This window comes from Mytilus californianus, unplaced genomic scaffold (genome assembly GCF_021869535.1).
Source record: "Mytilus californianus isolate M0D057914Y unplaced genomic scaffold, xbMytCali1.0.p SCAF_17, whole genome shotgun sequence".
NCBI lineage: Eukaryota > Metazoa > Mollusca > Bivalvia > Mytilida > Mytilidae > Mytilus > Mytilus californianus.
Genome location: NW_026262659.1, coordinates 5,281,600 through 5,304,688, shown reverse-complemented (window position 1 = coordinate 5,304,688; position 23,089 = coordinate 5,281,600). Strand labels below are relative to the sequence as shown.

Here is a 23,089-nt window from a genome sequence, read left to right as displayed (position 1 = left end):
GGAGACTCCTTTAAAACATATCAATCTTGTTTTCCAATCTAAACGATATCTTATTGTATGCACACATACACGAATCTGGTTTTTTGTCTCCGTTTTTACTTATTTTCTTTGTGTGTGTACATGTGTGGATCTGTTCTTTTATATGTAGTTTACTGTGTACTTTGTCGTTTCGTCTCTATTCTGTCAGCCTACTATTCATTTATGACATGTGTTTGTGATTGTCTCTTCGTATCAATTAATGTTTTATACGTGTCATCTACATTAATTTTATTTAAATATGAAGGTTGCATTACGACGTTCTATTACTTTCTGGTATACAAATAAGGTATGATTGCCAATGAGACAACTCTTCACCATATATGTGCAGGTTTGATAAAAAGACAAATACAAATCATTAAGAATCACATTAACATGATACGTATTGAGACCACTCGCAATGGCGGGGTTAACACGTCCTGCTATGTATGCGTCGACCTTCATCAGATTACAAAGCATTTAAAGGCAAAAGTCATTACCAAGTAAATCATGAGTTCTTATTGTTAAATTATCAAAACTCAAACTTTATACTATTAATTATTTATCGTCTGTATGTATCTGTATTAGATATATACCTCTGAACATTATAAAGTTAGTTTTTTTCTCGACAATTCTTGACGAATATATTTCTTTATAGCGCCAAATTAGTGTTTGCTGATGATAATTTCACAAGACACTTATATAACACAGGGCAATTTCGTTTTCATTCAGGAAAAGTAAATGGTATCACATCAAAATAGTCTCTGTTGTAGTACACGCTTTCAAGGTTTACTATAAAAAATGAATAACAATACCTTATTTGAAATTCATACAAATGCTCAAACTATAAGTATTATCGTCTTGGATATAGATAGTATACGACGATGTAGAGGTTATGTACCACACTGGACGGTATACAACAATGTAGAGGTAATGTACCACACTAGACGGTATACAACAATGTGGAGGTAATGTACTACACTGGACGGTATACCACAATGTAGAGGTAATGTACCACACTAGACGGTATACAACAATGTGGAAGTAATGTACTACATTAGACGGTATACAACAAGGTAGAGGTAATGTACTACACAAGACGGTATACAACAATGTAGAGGTAATGTACTATACTGGACGGTATACAACAATGTAGAGGTAATGTACCACACTAGACGGTATACAACAATGTAGAGGTAATGTACTATACTGGACGGTATACAACAATGTAGAGGTAATTTTCTACACTAGACGGTATACAACAATGTAGAGGTAATGTACTACACTAGACGGTATACAATAATGTAGAGACAATGTACTACACTAGACGGTATACAACAATGTGGAGGTTATGTACCACACTAGACGGTATACAACAATGTGGAGGTTATGTACCACACAAGACGGTATACAACAACGTAGAGGTTATGTACCACACTGGACGGTATACAACAATGTAGAGGTAATGTACTACACTAGACGGTATACAACAATGTAGAGGTAATGTACTACACTAGACGGTATACAACAATGTAGAGGTAATGTACCACACTAGACGGTATACAACAATGTAGAGGTAATGTACCACACTAGACGGTATACAACAATGTGGAGGTAATGTACTACACTAGACAGTATACAACAATGTAGAGGTAATGTACTACACTAGACGGTATACAACAAACTAGAGGTAATGTACTACACTAGACGGTATACAACAAACTAGAGGTAATGTACTACACTAGACGGTATACAACAATGTAGAGGTAATGTACTACACTAGACGGTATACAACAATGTAGAGGTAATGTACTACACAAGACGGTATACAACAATGTGGAGGTAATGTACTACACTAGACGGTATACAACAGTGTAGAGGTAATGTACTACACTGGACGGTATACAACAATGTAGAGGTAATGTACTATACTAGACGGTATACAACAATGTAGAGGTAATGTACTACACTAGACGGTATACAACAATGTGGAGGTAATGTACTACACTGGACGGTATACAACAATGTGGAGGTAATGTACTACACTAGACGGTATACAACAATGTAGAGGTAATGTACTACACTAGACGGTATACAACAATGTAGAGGTAATGTACCACACTAGACGGTATACAACAATGTGGAGGTAATGTACTACACTAGACGGTATACAACAATGTGGAGGTAATGTACTACACTGGACGGTATACAACAATGTAGAGGTAATGTACCACACTAGACGGTATACAACAATGTGGAGGTTATGTACCACACAAGACGGTATACAACAACGTAGAGGTTATGTACCACACTGGACGGTATACAACAACGTAGAGGTAATGTACTACACTGGACGGTATACAACAATGTAGAGGTAATGTACCACACTAGACGGTATACAACAATGTGGAGGTTATGTACCACACAAAACGGTATACAACAATGTGGAGGTTATGTACTACACTAGACGGTATACAACAACGTGGAGGTTATGTACCACACAAGACGGTATACAACAATGTGGAGGTTATGTACTACACTAGACGGTATACAACAATGTGGAGGTTATGTACCACACAAGACGGTATACAACAATGTGGAGGTTATGTACTACACTAGACGGTATACAACAATGTGGAGGTAATGTATTACACTGGACGGTATACAACAATGTAGAGGTAATGTACCACACTAGACGGTATACAACAATGTGGAGGTTATGTACCACACAAGACGGTATACAACAACGTAGAGGTTATGTACCACACTGGACGGTATACAACAACGTAGAGGTAATGTACTACACTGGACGGTATACAACAATGTAGAGGTAATGTACCACACTAGACGGTATACAACAATGTGGAGGTTATGTACCACACAAGACGGTATACAACAATGTGGAGGTTATGTACTACACTAGACGGTATACAACAACGTGGAGGTTATGTACCACACAAGACGGTATACAACAATGTGGAGGTTATGTACTACACTAGACGGTATACAACAATGTGGAGGTTATGTACCACACAAGACGGTATACAACAATGTGGAGGTTATGTACCACACAAGACGGTATACAACAATGTGGAGGTAATGTATTACACTGGACGGTATACAACAATGTGGAGGTAATGTATTACACTGGACGGTATACAACAATGTAGAGGTAATGTACCACACTAGACGGTATACAACAATGTGGAGGTTATGTACCACACAAGACGGTATACAACAACGTAGAGGTTATGTACCACACTGGACGGTATACAACAACGTAGAGGTAATGTACTACACTGGACGGTATACAACAATGTAGAGGTAATGTACCACACTAGACGGTATACAACAATGTGGAGGTTATGTACCACACAAGACGGTATACAACAAGGTAGAGGTTATGTACCACACAAGACGGTATACAACAAGGTAGAGGTTATGTACTACACTAGACGGTATACAACAATGTGGAGGTTATGTACCACACAAGACATTATACAACAATGTAGAGGTAATGTACTACACTAGACGGTATACAACAATGTAGAGGTAATGTACTTCACTGGACGGTATACAACAATGTAGAGGTAATGTACTACACTAGACGGTATACAACAATGTGGAGGTAATGTACCACACTAGACGGTATACAACAATGTGGAGGTAATGTACCACACAAGACGGTATACAACAACGTAGAGGTTATGTACCACACTGGACGGTATACAACAATGTGGAGGTTATGTACCACACAAGACGGTATACAACAATGTGGAGGTAATGTACTACACAAGACAGTATACAACAATGTAGAGGTAATGTACTACACAAGACGGTATACAACAGTGTAGAGGTAATGTACTACACTGGACGGTATACCACAATGTAGAGGTAATGTACCACACTAGGCAGTATACAACAATGTGGAGGTAATGTACCACACTAGACGGTATACAATAATGTAGAGGTAATGTACTACACTGGACGGTATACAACAATGTAGAGGTAATGTACCACACAAGACGGTATACAACAACGTAGAGGTAATGTACTACACTGGACGGTATACAACAATGTAGAGGTAATGTACCACACTAGACGGTATACAACAATGTAGAGGTAATGTACTACACTAGACGGTATACAACAATGTAGAGGTAATGTACCACACTAGACGGTATACAACAATGTGGAGGTAATGTACTACACTAGACGGTATACAACAATGTAGAGGTAATGTACCACACAAGACGGTATACAATAATGTAGAGGTAATGTACTACACTAGACGGTATACAACAAAGTAGAGGTAATGTACTGCACTAGACCGTACAAACTCAACACACTGGTTTTGTTCTGAAGTGTTTGTCAACTGAGTTGTTTTTGTTGATGTTCCCGGTCACGCTCCTTTTGAATTTAATACGATTTCCTGAGTTTTTGGGGTTTTTTTTAACTTGGCCTTCATTTTCTTAATGAATTTATGAGATTTGAGCATTTGTGAACTACTTTTGCTTCTTATTTAGTCAAGTCAGTGACTGATGAGTTTTCCTTTTTTATCATTATCATTTTTCATCTTTAAAGTCCTTCTGTCTTTCATTTCTATCTTCAGTTTTATATAATCAGGAATTTTCATAGTTATTCTTTTTCCATTTTCAAAGCATTTATTTTGCATCGGTGTTATCTTAAATCGTATATATTGTTAACCAAAATGAAAATTGACTTGCGCAATTTAAACTGCCATACCAATTAATTTCTACAGAATCTCTCGAACCAAACAGAATTATCTGTAAACAAACTATATTATTTCTTGGTTATAAATGGCTGTCTACAGTACACTTAAGTCAAGTTGATGAAAACAGACGAGTAATAGATGCTTTGGCAGATGCTTAGTAAGATATCAGAGATAGAAGAAAAGCAGTAAAATTAATGGTTTTATACCTTGATTCAGTTGTTTGTTGAAGTTTATTGTTTTCATTCTAATTTTAACACGCTAGATAACTAAAACATATCTTTGATAGTAGTTGGAAATCCAGAAAACAAGATGTGATCAGTAGTTCATCTTTTAAAATCTTTTATTCATTATTCAACCTCTAGCTTTTATAGCATTAGGTTTTGAATTTTCAATTTTTTTGGCCCTGCGTTTCGCTGAAGAGACTTTAATTGTCGAAATGTGCATATGGTGCAGTAAAATAGATACCGTTAATATCATTATAGTACTATTTGTAATAACCAGTCTGCTTAAAATACAATGGCAAAATGTTATTAGGAAACAGGAACCTTTTTGAGGGTATCATATTTTTGTTTATTAATAGTGGGGTGCATAGATTGAGGAAGATAACTATGTATTGATTTTTTTCCGTGACCGTCATGTCTTCTGTAAAAAATATTATTTCTTCTATTTCTAATATTGAGTGTGTGGGAATCAGCGATGGAATCAAACACACAAATGCGCTTTGGACACAAATTCTTGAAAAGTATAAGTTTATGTAGATAAACTATGAAAGTAGATTAGGGATGCTTTTTAAACTATCAGTCGATGAATGAACAGTCAAACATAGCCATGTAAATCTCTGCTATTACATGGCACTTTACTCTGTTTTTATTTGTGTTTGTCTCTTTAACAAATGAATTAGAATTTCTTCTCAATCAATCTTAATTTTGTATATTTCTTCTAAAGAATAACAATAATTAACAACAATATGTGTGGCACATCATTATAATAGAAATTTTGCTACCACAATAATTCAATTATCTTTACGCTAGTAAATGGCTGTTTCTTATATATTTCAAAGACCTTGTTCGTTGAAAATAAATGTTAATGTACAATTAATGATCGTTAGGAATCTAATATTTCTACAAAAATGATCGAAAATATTAGATATTAGTTATTCTATCGTATGTTTTATGCACATTATTTCAAATTAAAGATCGCTGCGTTAAACTTACTGCATCGTTCATCCAGGCACCAAAATGCTTAGTAGCTATGTATTTTTAATACCAAAAAAGTAAAATAACAAAAATACCGAACTCCAAGGAAAATTCAAAACGGAAAGTCCCTTATGTAATGGCAAAATCAAAAGCTTAAACACATCAAACGAATGGAAAACAACTGTCATATTCCTGACTTGGTACAGGCATTTTCTTATGTAGAAAAGGGGTTTTTTAACCTGGTTTTATAGCTAGCTAAACCTCTTACTTGTATGAAAGTCGCATACAATTCCATTATATTGACAACAATATGTGAACAAAATAAACATACATAGTAGGTAAAAATGTCAAAAATAGGGGTACAGCAGTCAACATTATGTTATAATCTAAATCACTATAAAAACAAACAAATATGTCAACAAAGAAAAACAAAATGGCATATAGACAAGCCCCATAAGCAAAAATGAAGGACAAGAATATAAAAATAACCATAGCACAATGGCGGGATATATAAGTACCAAGACATGCGAAAAGGATATTACCAAAAATGGACTAAACAGTAAAGGTTAATAATTTACAAAGACAAATAATAGAACACTATAACACGTAATTAAGATGATAAACAACGTCAGTACCTAGAATTTATACTTCAAGACCATCATGTATTATTTGTGAAGTTGATACGGAATATCTATTAACAAGGTCTTGGTATCTTCCGATGAACTTTTTTAGAAAAAGGACGAGACGTTCTTTGACATAAACCTAGTTCATCAACTTTCTGCTAAGACATTGGTGATGTTTTATAAAGTCTGAGTAGCAGCTGCAAGCTCTTGAATACCGAATGAGTTGGGAAATGTATATCCCATATGCAGGTGAAGTTGGTATATTGCTACTAAGGTGGGGGAAATTGATAATTTCAAAATTAAAATCGTTAAAAACAGATTATCGGTTGTTCTACGTTATGATCGTAAAATATCAGCCGTTTAGAAAGCGTTTCAGCTTTTCAGTTCATTCGCTGCGCTATATCGCAAGAATGGTTCACATTATGACATGTTGTTGACATTTGGCGATTTAATTCTGCATAAATCTTGATAATGTGTACTTATAAAATAAAATCGTGAAAACGTGACAAAAAAAGACTGAAGATCTCTGAATGAACATCATACTGCTAACATGACATATGGGGTTAACAAATAAAGACTGGGGCACTCCGAATGCATATAGTGGAGCTTTCATGACATATGATGGATATAACAACTACTAAACTGAAGTACTCCGAATGCACATAGTGCTGCCTTCGTGACATATGGGTATAACAACTAGACTGAAGCAGCAAATACTAATTTTCAAGTAATTGGCTTGACCCAGCAGGGGGTTCAAACCCACGGCCCCTCGCTCTCGAGGCGAGCACGTTACCACGAGACCATGACATATGGATATAACAAATAAGTAATAAAGCATTCCAGAGGTACATAGTGCTGCTTACATGACAAGTGGGTATAACAAATAAAAGACATATCTTCGGCTTCTTTTTTTGGTTATGAAAAGACATCATTGGTGCAAATTAACCTGTCTTTTTTCGTATTTCCAACTCTTGATCTTGGATGATTTAATTAAAAAAGGGATATAACTCTAAATAAATTGTACAAACTGGATGTGACAGAATGTGAAATAACTTTGAAATAAACAGGCATTTGATTGGGTGTTAATTAGTTTCTAATTGTTATATCATGGACGCAGTATCAGTGTCTATCTGTAATACGTTCGTGGTTATATTTTGTGTTTAAAAAATAGAATGAATGTCTTGTACAGTTGTTTTGAATGCTGAAATCTAAGCTATTAATCAAAGTAATATCGTTCGATTTCCATGTATCTGAGACATAATGTCCCTTATTAAATTGCTAGAGCGTATTGACTTCCGAAGAAACCCATATGTTTCGTAAAGTTTAATGAATAGACGTCAAAATGCAATAATAACATGCCGAAAGGCAATCTTGGAGACGCATAGCAAAACCATTAACTGCTTCCTTATAAATGTTAATAACTCACTTTCTTCATAAAGTCGGATATGGATGTTTGTAAGTTTCAAATCCTTTTCTATTTGATTTCAATAGCGATGACATCAAGGTAAATTCTGCTGTATCTTCAATTTGTCTGAGAGCATACTGAATGATAAAGAAAACAAACTTTAACACAATGTATACATAAGTTACATAACATTGTCAAGAAAGGCAACAAAAAGGTTATTGCATATGTTAACAATAAATTTATCATCTGAAAATAGAAAGTGTAAATATTTGCATATGTATTCCATCTCTGACATACTGTCTAGACTTTACTGTTTCAAGTAACATAGAGTCAATTTCAATATCAAAAACATTACTCTATTATAGTTTGCTAGTAGCAAGATAGAATAACCACAGTGCAAAGTGTAAACGTACATTTCAAAAGTCTATATTCGAAAATATTTGACAATTTGTTTAATGATTACAAATCAGCTTGGTGATCAACTCTCCTATTTCACACTTAAGAACGTCTTTCCATACATGAATGAATAAATCCTTCTCAATAGGTAATCGGTGACTTCCACATCTAAATTTACACAATAAAAAATAATATATATTTACAATATGGAAAAATAACTTTACAATTTAACATCAGTTTTGAAAATTCTATAACAGAAGTATTTAGGAGTAGTAGGCAACTCTACCCATTTATCTAACAATTGGTTCAACCAGATATTTGACATTCCACAAGTATCAAAAACATTTTTCACAAATGATATCAATTTACAATTAAGAACATAGTTGTGAAAAATAATATACAATAGTTTATATAAAAGACATACAAGTAATTATACAAATAGCAAAGTAATCAACGTACAATGTGCATAGGTGAGTAGTGTGTGCTGCTGCCACCAATAACAATTTACAAAATAATAGATTTGAAATACTATAAAACATGTGACATAAAAAGGACATACACAAATACATGTGCGACAAGTAAACCGACATGAACGAGATCATTATAACATCAATATATCATCTAGAGAACCTTAGATCTCCGCAGGGTTTTGGTTTGGTCCGTGTTGCTCAGATTTTAGTTTTTCATGTTGTGTTTTGTAGATTGTTGTTTGCCTTTTCGTCGTTTTTCGGTGATTTGTTTTGTCATGGAGTTGTCAGTTTGTCTTCGACTTATGAGTTTGATTATTCTGTAGGTATCTTCCACATCTCTTCGTGTAAAATGTGAGGATATCAAACTCAACAAAAACAAAATGCATCTGTCCTCAATAAGTAAAAAAGTGTTGACTGGAAACTCGATAAAGACGAAGTTCATAGGATATCAATAAGTGAAAAAGATGGGATTTGAAACTCCATAAAAACTAAGGTTTTATATCATCAATTAGTGCAAAACTGATTTTTTTAAAGACTTGATACTAGCCTAAGGGAAAAAACGAAGTTCATATGATACCAATAAGAGAAAAATTGATGGTGAAACTCAACAAAATCAAAGTTTTTTGTGATATCAATAATTGAAAAAGATAGACCTGAAACTCGAAAAACTCGACTATTTTACTATAAGTGTAATACATGTAGAAAAACAAAGACCATTTTACTATAAGTGTAATACATGTAGAAAAACAAAGACTATTTTACTATAAGTGTAATACATGTAGAAAAACAAAAACTATTTTACTATAAGTGTAATACATGTAGAAAAACAAAGACTATTTTATTATAAGTGTAATACATGTAGAAAAACAAAGACTATTTTATTATAAGTGTAATACATGTAGAAAAACAAAGACTATTTTATTATAAATGTAATACATGTAGAAAAACAAAGACTATTTTATTATAAGTGTAATACATGTACATTGGATATTAACACCCACAATTCAAGTCAATATGCCCTATATAAGATAGGGATTGAACGTCTACAAAAATAAAGTCTATAAGATATCAATTGATACAAAGGATGGAACATGAAGCCGACAAAGAAAATCAATAGGGGCAAAACAAAGAAAATCAATAGGGGCAAAAGATAGGATTTGAAAGCCGACAAGATCGACTCCAACCATTGCAAGCATAAATCAAACCCCAGTACCATACGTAATCAAATGTTTTATATCCGACACATGTTCTGACTAAAGTATCAAAGGAACCTTTCATTACTAATTCTTCAATAGTATAACAGTTTGTATGTGAGAATAAATATTCGTTCCATTCTACTTTGAGAATTACAGCATATATAAATGGGTTGTTACAAACCTTACACAGTTACGAGGAGCATTGAAAGGCCAAGCGTAACTATAAATCATCACGTTCTCCTGACATTTTGCTTTGAACAGAGTTACTAAAAATATCGTATGTTTAAAATTGATGCGCTCATCGTACTAGAAACAGTAAGTGTTTCTTCGTATCTGTCAGTTATGGGGTTGGGGGAAGATTTGAGATAACGAATCACTTCGTTTTATCTCGTTTTCTAACAACAATAACTGTATAAAACTTCTTGTTATAAAGCATATTAAAAAGATACTCATTATAGTCTGATATTAAAAATATAAAAATCATTGAATAAAAGCCAAAGCTTATTGACGTACCAGTTCACATAAATATAAATTAAATCATCATGATTTAAGTATTATATATACATCTGCTTTATCTATAAGCTCGCTACTTTTTTTTATGATTTATCCATTCTATAAGCCATGTAGAAAGGGGATAGATACCAAGGCAGCAATCACATAGGACAAAATATTAATTGGTTGATTGCTTGGTTCTTGCTTAACGTCTATTGGCAATTGTTCCATACATATTCAGAACGACGACGTCAAAAATAACAGAAAAAAAAACTACACAACAACTTGATTTAGAATTAAGCAACGCAATCCCAATAATAACTACATCTTTGTCATATTAATCCAGGCCCCGGGCAACCAGAAGATAAAGATCGAATGTCTTAATTGGAGGGCACGTCTGTATTCGTAAGTGTTTTAAAGTATTTTTTGATACCATAAACTCACATTATTGCAGCACAAAGCAAAAAGTCTTTGTACTTTTTGAAAGGTTGTAAGAATATATCTCATTAACTTTGCTTTCAATACATATTGGGTACAGTTGTACTAAACAACCTTTTCTTCCTCGTGGAAGGAAATATAATTCCTCTCATTGAATTTAATTAAAGTAGTTTATTAAAAAAAAATATCTAAAGAAATGATAAAGAGTATTCGACTCAAAAAGTAAAAATAATTGTTTGAATCTTTTGATAACATAAAGTTATCAATATAATCGTTCGTCAAACACGCTATAACGAGATATTTTATGCATTTGTAATGTCAAATTTCTTGTTTTCTATTTTGATATTTAGTTTGGTGTAGAAATGAATTCTTTCGGGCTCATGGTACATCGATTTTCATTATAATCGGTTGTTTATATCATCTAGCTTGCAGTTGTTGCATATGAATAAATCAAAATATCTTTTTGCGTGTTTTACAAATATAACAAAATAGACTATACAAACAAAATTGAATGTGGAATGTTTCGTTGAGGAGCAGACAATATAAAAAAGATATCTCTTTTGTGGTTTATAGGACCCTGAATTAGGTGAACAAATATTACTTTTATTTCATGGTAAAAGCATTACACACACACACACAAAGAAGTTACTTCGTCACTTATTAATTATTTCAAACAAACGTCAACGAGACACTGATTTATTTGCTCATAAAAACCTTCTTCTGTAATGGAAAATGCTAGAAATACTGACTGGAACTATTCTTAGATGATTAAAGGTGTACACTTTCTTCTTAGCAACATTTATGTACGTTCAGGCAATAAAGTTTATCGATAGGTTGTAGGCATTCCCATGTGTACCAATTGCGCCTCTTGAATAACTGATTTGTTCTTATATTGTTATGAATTACAATTTATGGCCAAACTCAATAAAACTGTTACTAAATTCTTTCATAGATACAAATATTTGTTGTTTTTTATTTTAAATTTGGCTGTTAAAATTTTTATCAAAACTGGATGTTACATCCTTATTTATACAGTGATGTTGTTTATAGCTCCCGTAAATTTAGATACGATCCATGGAAACCCATTGATCCTTTAAAAAAAAATTTCTTCTTCGAGGTTATCAATTTAACTCCATAGTAATATCTTTAAATATTATTTTATCAGTACTAACATTAATTTTTTTTTTGAAAAATCAAAACATAACTAAATATATATGTACAGTTATGGGTACTCAGGATCCTAAATCCTGTCGATACTGTTTACTTATTTGTTTGGCATTGCGCAAGGTCATGTGTTTCTCAGACTGTTTATGACGTTGCCAAAATAAATCCGTTTGATGTGCACTGATCGATACTAAACTGGTTTGGGAGAACATGATTTATTATAAGTTGTAGTTGGCTTTTTACTATCTTTCAGTACCTGTGAGTACTCTTATATCGGTGCTTTGTATCTAAAGATTTGTGTTCATTGGTTTTGTTTGTGCTTCGTACCGGTCTTTTGAGTAATGTCATTTGCAATTATTTTTTACAGTTTGTTCTTATGTTGTGCTGTTACACCACTGTCCAAGGATAGGGGAAGGATTGAGCGCGCACATACATATTTCACCCCGAGACATTCTATTTACCTCTTCCAAATCAGGAGCCTGTAATTTAGTGGGTGTCGTTGTTTAATGTCTGTCGTATTTGTTTTTCGTAAATTGAATTGTTATCAATTAGGCCGTTAGTTTTCTCGTTTGAGTTTTTAAGTCAGGATCTTTTATAGCTGACAATACGATATTGATTATTTTCATTGTTGAAGGCCGTACGGTGAGCTATAATTGCTTACAAACACGTCATCTGAACTTTGGTGGATAGTTGTCTCATTGGTAATCATACAGCATCTGCTTATGTTTATACATACAAAAAACAAAGAAATATAGTCTTAAAAGATTATCAAGCATCGATAACATATGTGAAGCTCAAAATCCTACTGAGCCCACACAAATTGAGGATAAACTGACGAGGGACTACTTGTAATATTGCATCATCACGAAATTCAAACAAAGGCAAAATATTTCATAGGAATGTTCAAAACATTGAATTGACAGTTCAACATGATTGTTAACTCATGACAGCTACTGACCAGGTTCCTCATATTGATTTGATTGTTGTTTCCTTAAAGTCCAGTGGAGAATATTTCAACATAATTGTAAAACGTCATAACTACTTAGAAGGTTCCAGGTATTACATTGGTATGTCAACATAATTATATTATAATAGTTGATTTTGAAACATAGTTTTTAGGACTCTCTATATACATAGACGCAATAAACCCGAGCTTCTGTGGCTCCCGACATCTTGAGTTTGTTTCTTGTTTGGACAATAATGACGTTTGCTTTCAGTTGCTGTTTCATCAACGTTTAACTTATTCATAACTCTTTCCCTTAATGTCCTATAAGGAACCGTTAAGTGAGTACAAAATGTCACAACCAGGGCAATACTATTTTTACTCATTATATGACATTTGTAACAAAAGATAACGAATTGTAGAATTACTTAATGGTAATGGAAGATGGTCGATTCAATCATGTCCCTAATCATTTTGTTAATTCATTTTATTGACAGCTATAAGTCCCTGTAGTTTTATTAATTACACATCAAATTAATTCTATACACCTACAAGTATTGCCAAAATGGGAAAACTAGAAATGTTAATTAAGTAATTCTAAGTGCACGCCAAGAAATCCTACACTTTTTTTTAACAAATAAGATATTTCACAAACCCATCGAACTAAAAATAACAGCTGTATCATGATATGATATTTTGTTTCGTGTAATTTAAATATTTCAGATATGTATTGTCTCTTGAGATATCTTTTACGTGTATTTAAGTTTTCTTGTTTTATTGTAGATAGCTTAATGTAATGAAGCATGCACATTTGTAATATTGTTTATAATTTATGTCGAACATATAGATATACATGTATATAATGTTTTGGAGACGATGGAAATAATGTCTGGAGAGTAAGTAATATCTTTATCAAAGTCCCCTCCAAAACACCTGTTTAATTACTCATAATATAATATCAATAGCTATGGTTAAGTTAAACTTTTTAGGTTTTATTCTATCATTTTCACGCCATGCCTATATGTCTACCAAGATGTTAGCAAAAGCAGTTGCATTTTCTAAAGTGCACAAACGATCACGCTTTTCCGCTTGATAGGGTGAAATACGAACAATTTTCATCTGGTATGCAAAATCTGGGAACATTATATGCAGTATATTAAGCAAAATTCTTTGTAAAATTTAACTTAAAATCAATTAAACAACCTCTTACAAAACGGTATACGGCAAGGGACATTATTGTAAGAATTATTGCAATAACTCTACATCATTACCGCTAAATGTGTTTGCTTAAAACGTGGGATGGTGAATAAATGAGGATTTCTTTTAAATTCTTAATTGTGCTTTGGACGAGTATAACAAACTGATAGTGGCAACTTCAAAACTCTGAGCTAGCCATACAGTTCAAGAGCTAGCCATACAGTTCCAGAAATTGATTGCATTTTCGCTATTATTCTAAATATTATGAAGTAAGGCGTTGTCTAGAAAGTCACTGTATTGACGCCAGTTTTTGTTTTTATTTTTTTTGTTACAAAAACATTATCTTACATACAAATGGTAACAATGTGATCGATGTAATTTCTTTGTTGTGACATGATAACATTTAAATCATGACAGTGCTGGTTACTGGCTTCTATATTACATTGTTAGTCATTCTTTTTTTTTTTTAAATAATGATAAGATTACCAACATTTGTATGAATTCATGATTATTAGTACATGTATTTTATTGATTCAAATATTAACAATTTACAAATGGGCGTATCATCCAGTGAGTTGACGATATAATGACATACTAGAATGACACGACATGTATATATTTGAGAAGCAGCAATGACTCTTGTGTCATATTAATGATGCTGCATATTAAAAAGAAATATTTTCTTTTATTTTCAGAACGTTTTTAAATCATGATGTTCACGCATTTGTGCTCAAAGAAATTGGAAAAGTTCCTCCAGCGCCAGAAAATGGTATGTTACTATCAATAAAATATTACTTCAATTATTTATTCCTACCTGTCTTCTATTATAATATAGGGTTTTAAAGTATGACATTAGATTTCTATTCGGGGATAGTTCGTACCTTCTTTACTCAAATGTATGGATCGGGATCAATTGATAGCTTGGTGATGGATACATTGTTAGTTGGAACTGGGGGCTTTGAGTTCACTGTAAATTCCTGATGGAGTCATTTTTTCTTCCTTTACGCTTCCTGTCATGGCGTTGCCTGTGCTTCTTCGTCTTATAGTTTTGTATTGCAGTCCAGGCAAAATGTCTCCTGTTTTCATTAAATCTTAAAGTTTAAAGAAAGATGTGTGATTACGTTTAGAAGACACACGAACAACTGCAATTCGTGATACATAATACGGTATATTTCCCTCTCATGTTTTTCATATAACATATCTGTGTAACAAAAACAGATGAGATTTACATGTTAAGGTAACAAATCAACCGATGCAAAGAAATATAAATTGAAAATGACTGTGATAAAGGTAACAACTGGCAAAGTAAACAGAAAAAAAACTATGATTCATTAACCTGTCTTTGTACATGCTCTTTTAAAATATGCCGAAAAAGGGATACATTCTACTGAGAAAACGAATGACTAAGAAACATCTTTTTTGTTGGAAAGTCTTTCATAATATATCGTACATCGAAAGACATTAGTTTCTGCTCGATGGTTATTAATTGAAAGACGATTGGCATCAGTTTAATGGTCTTTTTGTTAATTTTTCCGCCAAGGATTGGTCTTAAACATTTACGAAATAAGTATGAAAGGAAGCTTTGATTGGTATGATGACCTGCCTGGAAAATTAACTTTGATGGACGATTTTTCAATAGGTTTTGTCAGAATTTATTATAGAAACGTTGTCGATAATGCTTAGTTATCTGAATATGATATGTCTACTGTACATCATTGTAAAGGATTGATCAGGGCTTGTTTCTCCAATATAGACATCCGTTATTAATGCTTATTTAATAACACTGACTAATTGTGGTTACAGAAGAGATTTTTTGGAAAGATTTATATGAAAACACTTTATAACCGTTCGAATCACTGGGATATCCAGTAAAATATTTTCATTAAAGCTTTCTGTGTATTATCTACTGTCTTTGATGATATTTTATGTTTAGCAATACATGCATGTATGCTGTAATGTGGTAAAGCGATTCTGTAGAAATAAGTAACAACTAACAGAGGGAAACTTCGCATAGAAACATGAACGTAGTCTTACTCCACAACATTTTGTGCTTGAACCACATCAGTCGCTCTGGCCTATTTGTTTAGACATATATGAAAACTGGCTGCTTGCAGAGTAGCTGATAGCGAGTGGCTGCTGGCTTGAGTCTGGATATTTGTTGCTCGTTTTTGTATGGTTTTTGCAATTATTGTTGGTTGTAAGTTGGTGAAGTCTGAATTTGCGTGCATGTAGTACATGTAAATATCTCTACATCAAAGATGTGCCATCAACACCAAATACATCAAGGAAAACATTACGTATTTAAGAGGGTGGTAAAGGGTTATTTTCGTGCAACGTGTTTTGCCATTTTTATTTTACGTGCAGCCGTGAAAAAGGTTCGTTATTCACCGTGTTTCGTGAAATCGGTAAAAAGATCAACGTGCAAGAAATTTTTAATTGTTCGTTCATCGTGAAATGGCAATTTTATTTCGCTAAGACACGTGTTTATGAAAATACAAAGTCTCCTGGCTAAGGACAGGCATATGGACATGTGGCCAGCTTATACTGTTCATACGGGGACGTCAGAAACAGTAGGATGATAGATTGTGTACAATGCCCAGACTAAATTTGCACAGAATTTTAATGCAAAAAAATTAAAGAAAAACTTCATGCATGCCTCGAACTAAAAATTGATGAGTTGATTCTCATTTAAGAAAATTAACAGATGCAAGAATTGAACAACTAATATATAACCTTTGTCAATAAATTTACTAAGCCGCGAAAAAGAGGGATCTAAGGTGAATTCCTTTAGTTAATAATATAATTTATTATATGACTATAAATTTTCTGTTTACTCATTGGCTAAAAGCATAGAAAATCCTCTTTCATAAAACATTATATTCACCGCGGCAAAAATCACGAGAGGTTAATATAAGATTTTGAACAGCGTCCATGTACCTAGATACAGATTTTCCAAGGCAACGTCAATGACGTAGGTTTTTGACGTCATGTAAATTCCCGTGTTTTTTCTTTTTTTCTTCTTCTGTATGTTTTCGGTGTATTTTTTCTCTTCTTCTTGCTTTCGGTGTATTTTTTTAGTAAACTTTATTGAATATTTCAACTTATGAAAATAAGCCACTGCAAAAGCAGATGATATATTTAATATAAAAACAGGGAACAGTTTTAAAAGTATCTTGAGCAAATTATAGAGAATTGGAGAACGAGGAAAAGTCATATAATAAAACAACTGTTGACTTTTGATTTCAGTTGATACAATGATTTATCAACCCCAGAGATATGAAATTTACCCTCGGCCGTTGGCCTCGTTGGATATCATATCTCTGGGGTTGATAAATCATTGTATCAACCTCATCAAAAGTCAATAATTGTATAATAACCACAAAAACTATTTGGTATAACATATAAAATTTTGATTGATGTCCTGTAGAATCAAGTAAGAACACTTGTTTTCGAATACAAAAGTCTAATTTTTTGACTTCCCAAACTAGAGTCTAGGGCGTTCCTATCGAAGGTTTTTTTTTATCGAAAACACGTTACATGTACAATGAATTAGGTATTGTACGTTTTTATCAGTCTTTCATTATTGTTTGACGTAAATTTTACAATGAAGTTCTACAAAAGGAAATCACGAATTCACCAGCATTCCAACTAACTCCATTTTCGGAAAATAACATCTGTAACAAACATAAACTTTTAGCTACCTCTTTACAAACAGCACCAAATACAATGAAAGTTCCAACTACGTACTGTCTTCCGAAGCTGCACAAAACTCCTTACAAATATAGATTTATTTCGTCTTCAAGCCATTGTCCCACTACTATACTATCTGTTATACTTACTAGTACACTTGGTACAATAAAAAACCTGGTAATAAATTGTTCAAATAAGGAAAAATAGTGGAATTAATTACTTTTGGAGGGTCAAAAATTCGTTGGAAGTACTTGATAAATTGTATGCTTATATTTGTGATTTCGAATCTGTTCAAAGTTTTGATTTTTCTACCCTATATACCACTTTGCCTCATAATCTTATTAAGAAAAAATTCACACACCTGATTAAAAAAGTCGGAATGCGAATATATATGTTCAAACTCTTTTAGGTCATTTTTTAGTAACAACAAACAAAAGAACTATGTCAATTGGACCTGCTTTGATACTATAACTGCCCTTGAATTTTTACTAGATAACATTTTTGTTCGCTATAGAGATTCCGTATATCGTCAGGTTATCGGAATTCCCATGGGGACTAACTGTGCACCACTTATTGCGGACCTGTTTCTGTATTGTTATGAGTTACAATTTATGACTAAATTTAGCAAAGACCCATCGAAACAACATCTGATTCAAAAATTTAATAACACTTTTAGATATTTAGATGATATATTGGCTCTCAATAATGACGACTTCAGTATGTACACTAAAGAGATTTATCCTGCCGAACTGACTTTAAAAAAAAGCTAATACTAACAATGAACACTGCCCTTTCCTGGATATTGATATCTATATCTTTAACGGGAAGCTTAATACCAAAATTTATGATAAAAGAGATGATTTTTCATTTCCTATTGTTAATTATCCATTTTTAGATGGTGACGTTCCTTTGTCACCATCTTATGGTGTTTATATATCTCAACTTGTTCGATTCGCTCGTGTATGTAACAACGTATTTGATTTCAACGGAAGAAATCTCTGTATTACTGAAAAATTATTACACCAGGGTTTTCGATATCACAAACTAGTCAAAACATTTACTAAATTTTATCATCGGTACAAGGACATCATTCGTAAATATAAATAAACATGCAGACATCTTATACGTTCAGGTATTTCACATCCAATATTTTATGGTAATATTCCGTACAAAGCACAAAAATGTCGGCATTCACCTCAATAGCTAGCCAAACCTTTAAACATACTTATTCGGAAAGGATATAGTTACGATACCGTTGTCAAGTCATTAAGGATTGCATATTTTGGTATTAATATTGATTCACTCATAGGGTCTTTGCATCGGAAATAAACACATTTATTCTAAAACCAGTTATTGGCATGATACGGGTTATGTTCTTCTCATATATTTTATGATGGTATGATACTAAACCCCTTACGGGAGGGATTGTACTTGATTTTCATATGATGAAGACATAATCTTTCAATCAGTTTAATTGATGTCTGGAGCTGGCATGTCAGTAACTGCTAGTAGTCCTTTGTTCATTTTATGTATCATTGTTATTTTGCTTAGTTTCTTTTGTTACCTATTCTGACATCGGATTCGGACTTCTTTTAAACTGAGTTTTACTGTGCGTATTGCAATGTGTTTCTTTATTCTACGTTGGCTAAAGGTATAGGGGGAGGGTTGAGATCTCACAAAACATGTTTAACCCCGCCGCATTTTTGCGCCTGACCCAAGTTAGGAGCCTCTGGCCTTTGTTAGTCTTGTATGTTTTTTTAATTTTAGTTCATTAATATGTTTTGGAGTTTAGTGTGACGTCTATTTTTACTGAACTAGTACACAATTTTATTTAGGGGCCAGCTGAGGACCACCTCCGGGTGCGGGATTTTCACGCTGCGTTGAAGACCCATTGTGGCCTTCGGCTGTTGTCTGCTATTTGGTCGGGTTGTTGTCTCTTTGACATATTCCCCATTTCCAATCTCAATTTTATTTGCAAACATTTTTCCGACTTTGAGTAAAGCGTCGCAATGCTATTTTTCGAACGCAGCAAATTTTGCATGTCTTTATTCTATGATTGTTTTCCTTGATTTGGAGGTTGGTTTTCAGATTGGACAACAAACTGAAAGATATCAAAAGTGTTTAAGATCAGTAGGTCAACAAGTTTGAATTTGGTTTTTACAAAGGGTAAATTAGGTGTATAAAATGTTGCGTTCGAATAACCTACTTTGGTTTTAATTTTATATTGTATTTTATTGATTTTAGGAAGTGCGATAATCGTCGATTGTGAACTGAATATTGACAGTTTTGATTCAATAAATGAAGCCAATATGGTAAGTCTACGCTCTTTATCTCTTAATTCGACGTTGAATACCTCTGAGATATCTATCTAATTATAATAATACGCTTATTTATCATCTTTTTAATCTGTTGAATAAGACCTAACTTTTCAAAACTCCTACAAAACACATATTAAGCTAATCGAACCCGCCCTTCTTATCTCTTAACGATGATACAGTGCAGATTTAAGTTGATCCTGTACAATTTATAGTACATCAATTTATTTCAATGTAAGCACTTACGTCATAGGAATTAAATTTGAATTTTTTTCAGCAGTTAAGTTTATCTTTTTCAATTTGATGATATCTTTAATTCAGATTTACTAGATTTCGGTATCAAAGATGTTTAGAAATTTACGTTTAGGAAGTAGTTTATTTCTTCAGATAAATTAGACTAATGAAATCATTTAAAAGTGTGGTGTCATGATAAAATCTAATTTAGAAATGTTGATTTGAATGAAGTATTGTAGGTATTAAAAAGGAATATCGACTGCAAGTATTTGATATTAACGTGCATTTACCCGCCTCATTGGCAATTACATTAAACTATATCTTCCTGGTACATGTATTTAACCGTATTACATACTTTACTATTACGGAAAGTTTAACAACCTTGACTACAATGTACCCAAGAGTTTCTCGCACAGTACATTTAGGTAATCAACAATTCGATTTCTTACTTATTTTAATGCCCCCGCCGTAGTGGAGGGGCATTAAATTTTACCCTTGTCCGTCTGTACGTACGTCCGTACGTCCCGAAATTGTTTTCCGTTCTCTAATTTTAGTTTGCCTCAACCAAATGTTATGAACTTATACACAATGATTATTACCACAAAACACAGATCAATTTGAATTTTGGTTGCGTCACTTTTACCGTTCTAGAGTTATGCCCTTTACAAATGAAAAAAATGCTGAATGTTTCGTTCCCGTTTTATAACTTTAGTTTGCCTCAACCAAATGTTATGAAACTTACACACAATGCTTATTACCACAAAACTCAGATCAAGTTTAATTTTTGGTGGCGTCACTTTAACCGTTCTAGAGTTATGCCCTTTACAAATGGAAAAAAAATTGCTGAATTTTCCGTTTCCGTTCTCTAACTTAAGTTTGCCTCAACCAAATGTTATGAAACTTATACACAATGCTTATTACCACAAAACTCAGATCAAGTATGAATTTGTGTAGCGTCACTTTTACCGTCCTTGAGTTATGTCCCTGTATAACGTTATATGCAAACAGGGCATCATATGTGTCCCATGGACACATTCCCCATTTATTTTACTATTATTTCTTATCTATTTTTAAAAGAGGTTTATTATACAAATGATGTTTTTTTTAATTTTTGGTACCTTCAGGATTTCACGGTTGGTATTTTTCTCCACTTGTATTGGCATGACGAGAGATACATACAGTGGATTATGAAGTCATCTAGTCACAAAGTTTCCTTTGATCATAAAAGTATGGAGAAGCTATGGTTACCAGATATCTATTTTCCAAATGAAAAAGAAGCCAGACTCCATTCCGTTTTTGTACCCAATAAGATGTTGAGTGCCAACTTAGGAGGAAATGTGTCATATACTGCAAGGTAATTTAATATGTGTCGTATACTGCAAGGTTATTTTAAAAATATGTGTCATATACTGCAAGGTAATTTAATATGTGTCATATACTGCAAGGTAATTTAATATGTGTCATATACTGCAAGATAATTTAATATGTGTCATATACTGCAAGGTTATTTAATATGTGTCATATACTGCAAGGTTATTTAATATGTGTCATACACTGCAAGTTTATTTAATATGTCATATACTGCAATGTTATTTGATATGCTTCATATACTGCAAGGTTATTTAATATGTGTCATATACTCTAAGGTTATTTAATATGTGTCATATACTACAAGGTGACTTAATATTTTCCATATACTGCAAGGTCATTTACAAATGAAATGTATCATATACTGAAGGTAATATAATATATGTCATATATACTGCAAGATTATTTGATATGTGTCTTTAATGCAAGGAAATTTACAAGGTAATTTAATATCTTCTTATAACATTGCTACAATACACTTGCAGTAGTAACACGTTTGTAATGCTCCAATACACTAGCAGTAGTAACACGTTTGTAATGCTCCAATACACTAGCAGTAGTAACAAGTGTTGCCTTTTTTATTTGCAGAGTGTCCTTGAAGCTTAATTGCCCTATGCAATTAAAGAATTATCCGTTTGATCGTCAGACATGCTCTATTGAAATGGAAAGTTGTAAGTACACATGTTGTTTCCCATGTATTGGGTGAATTAATTTTTTTGGAATACCTCAAATCATATTTGCGTTTGCCAAAAATTCGAACTGTCGAGTGAACATTTCTGTACTGAATTAAATGACTTGTTTATCTGTTTTTCTCTCCGATTCGCCATTAACAAAATTATCCTTCCCTATCTCCTTTGACATTTCGTTGTGTCTGCATTATTATTTACTGCTCATTTATGAAAACGGTTTTTTTTTTCTCCATGAACAAAAATGATAGAACCAGTAGAGTTGCAATGTTCTCCGGTGGGATATCCTACTACGCATGCGTACTGTTGCATTGTCAAAATCAGTAAATTACGTTTGTTTTTATCTTGTTATCGATCAAATCTGGCGGGAAAACGGAACACATATTTCATGGAAATATGGTATGCATGTTGCCTGTGTAATGAAAAACCACTTTGTTATGGCGACCACAAAACATCTTATATATATATTCCTAGAAAAAATACCGGTTTACTCAAATTAAAAATTACAAAATGTTATACATGGGGT

General features: G+C 33.0%; 1 protein-coding gene across 1 annotated transcript in view; it reads left to right on the top strand.

Moving 5' to 3' along the window:
• Window positions 1–23,089, top strand: part of LOC127726284 (glycine receptor subunit alpha-2-like) — a 53,866-nt gene that overhangs the window by 18,505 nt on the left and 12,272 nt on the right. The window contains exons 2-5 of the mRNA XM_052233598.1: window positions 14,966–15,039; window positions 20,205–20,272; window positions 21,634–21,863; window positions 22,466–22,548. Coding sequence (XP_052089558.1) covers window positions 14,966–15,039; window positions 20,205–20,272; window positions 21,634–21,863; window positions 22,466–22,548 — 455 coding nt within the window. The remainder of the gene's footprint in view (window positions 1–14,965; window positions 15,040–20,204; window positions 20,273–21,633; window positions 21,864–22,465; window positions 22,549–23,089) is intronic.